Source organism: Seriola lalandi, unplaced genomic scaffold (assembly GCF_002814215.2).
Source record: "Seriola lalandi dorsalis isolate HSWRI2012SDOR001 ecotype SW California unplaced genomic scaffold, Sedor1 jcf7180002049958, whole genome shotgun sequence".
In the NCBI taxonomy this organism is placed as follows: Eukaryota; Metazoa; Chordata; class Actinopteri; order Carangiformes; family Carangidae; genus Seriola; species Seriola lalandi.
Window position 1 is genome coordinate 1 of NW_019520511.1, and position 1,961 is coordinate 1,961.

Below are 1,961 nucleotides of genomic sequence, written 5' to 3' on the forward strand. Positions count from 1 at the left end.
TTTTTTTTTTTTTTTGAGTAATACCAAACTGGGTGAAGATTTAGGATAATTGTCATTATCTAGACCATGTCAGCAACGGAAAATTCAATTTAAGAAGCAAAATGAGAGAGCATGAAATTAAATAAAGTAACACACAAGTAAATCAAGTGGAACAAAACAAAACAAAATGAAACAAAATGAAACAAAACAAAACAAAACAAAACAAAACAAAACAAAACAAAACAAAGAAGTACAAATGGTAATCAATATTACATAGAATGTAATAAAACAAAATTCGATCGAGTGACGTAAAATTAAACGATTAAGTTTGAGAAAATGTAGTAAAGAAAATCAAGTACACAAATTAAAGTCAATTGTCAAGCAAAGCAAAATCAAATGTGAAACAAAACAAATTGAAATGAAAACATAAAATCAATCGATAAGCAACATAAGTCATATGCCCGAAAAAATGTGCAATGAAATTATCAAAAAGTAAATAGAAAACTGAAGCAAATCAATTGTTAAACAAAGCAAAATGAAATGGAATGACCAAAAAGTCAAAAAATAAAACAAAAGGAAATGATCAAGTAAAACAAAAGTCAGTTGCTAAATAGAACAAATTCAATTGTCAAACAAAGCAAAATCAAATGAAGGTATGAGAAAGAAAGACAAAAAGTAGGATCTAAGTGTAATTAAATCAATAATCAATTTCAATTTTGAATAAAAAATCTGAGCTGTCCTCCTCGTTTGGAGGGGCGGGGTGAGTTGTGGTGGAGTACATGATTTTAGGAGTAGGTTTTGACACGAGTGATTTGAAGATAGACTTGAGAAAGTTAATCAAGAGACTAATGAAAAACAAGATTCCAAAACTAAGCAGTACAAATTCCAAAATCAAATAACCTAATGTTCCAAGTTTTAGTTTGAACCAGTCGAACAAGCTGGTGCTGGCTGGCTCGTGTAATAGTTTGGCGATGTCGTGCATGTGGTTAGTTATTTCTTGTATGGTAGCATTGTTATTTGGTATGAATGTACAACATTCAGTCCCGATGATAGCACAGGTTCCTCCTTGTGAGGCAAGGAGGTAATCTAGTGCGGCGCGATTCTGTAACGTCATCATTCGTATGGCAGTCATTTCTTTCGTGAGTAGGGAAATGCCTTTTGCAGTAGAGTTTGCAAGGTCTTCAACAGCATGAGAGAGGTCTCTTATTTGGTCCAATGATGCCATAACTCCGTAGCTTGGAATGAGGGCTCCAAAAAGTCTTGTCCATGTTGTTTGTTTGTGTGTGTATAGGTCTCTTTTAACGATGTGAACTTCAGGTGGCGCTGTGAGTACTCTCATGGCTGGTATCACATGACCCAAACCACATACACCAGACCAATCTTTTGGTAAATACTCGTAGGCCTTCATGCCACAAATCCAGTACACACCTTTTGGTAATGGTATGGAGCAGTATTGGATCAGGTTAACAAAGTGTCCATATTCCTTAGATGATGAGTGTTGTCTTGGTGGAGTAATTGGTTCTTCTGATGGAGAGTATGTGATGTTGCATTTAGAAGTTCCAAGGGGAATGTGTCCTTTACCTTTGACACACCAGTTTAGGGTGTTTGGGACTTTCATGAGGGTGAGGGGGTTAGGAGTGTTGCAGGAATAACAGTTGGGGTAAAGTTGGTTGCAGGATAACTGTCTGATTTGGGGAGGGTTGGGACAGGCACGGTGTTCATTGGTGGAGTTGTAGTGTAAAATGTGGTGAGTGTCGCAGGAGGTGATGGGTGAAGCCATCAATGGGAGTCCTTCAGTCGTACTGTGTGGGATGAATCCACACACGTAACAGTTATTGGGATTTGGGCTATTGTCAGCTACCAATTTTGCCAATTGGAGATATGTGTTTGTCGGGGACTGTGGCATCTGGGAGATAGTTGGTTTTCTGTCGTGGTGTGTTGGTTGGTTTCTTCTCTGAAGTCTGTAGATTCCAGGTGGCTGG

General features: G+C 37.6%; 1 protein-coding gene across 1 annotated transcript; it reads right to left on the minus strand.

Annotated features, from left to right (window-relative positions):
- Positions 1 to 656: 656 nt before the first annotated feature.
- LOC147819735 (syncytin-1-like) lies at positions 657 to 1,759 on the minus strand. The gene has a single exon (XM_087171861.1). The coding sequence runs from the start codon at positions 1,757 to 1,759 to the stop codon at positions 677 to 679; it is 1,083 nt and encodes a 360-aa protein (XP_087027987.1). The 3' UTR covers positions 657 to 676.
- Between the last annotated feature and the right edge of the window lie 202 nt (positions 1,760 to 1,961).

Excerpts from the sequence above, each read along its gene's own strand:
- LOC147819735 (XM_087171861.1), bottom strand. The coding sequence starts at position 1,759 with ATGGCTTCACCCATCACCTCCTGCGACACTCACCACATTTTACACTAC.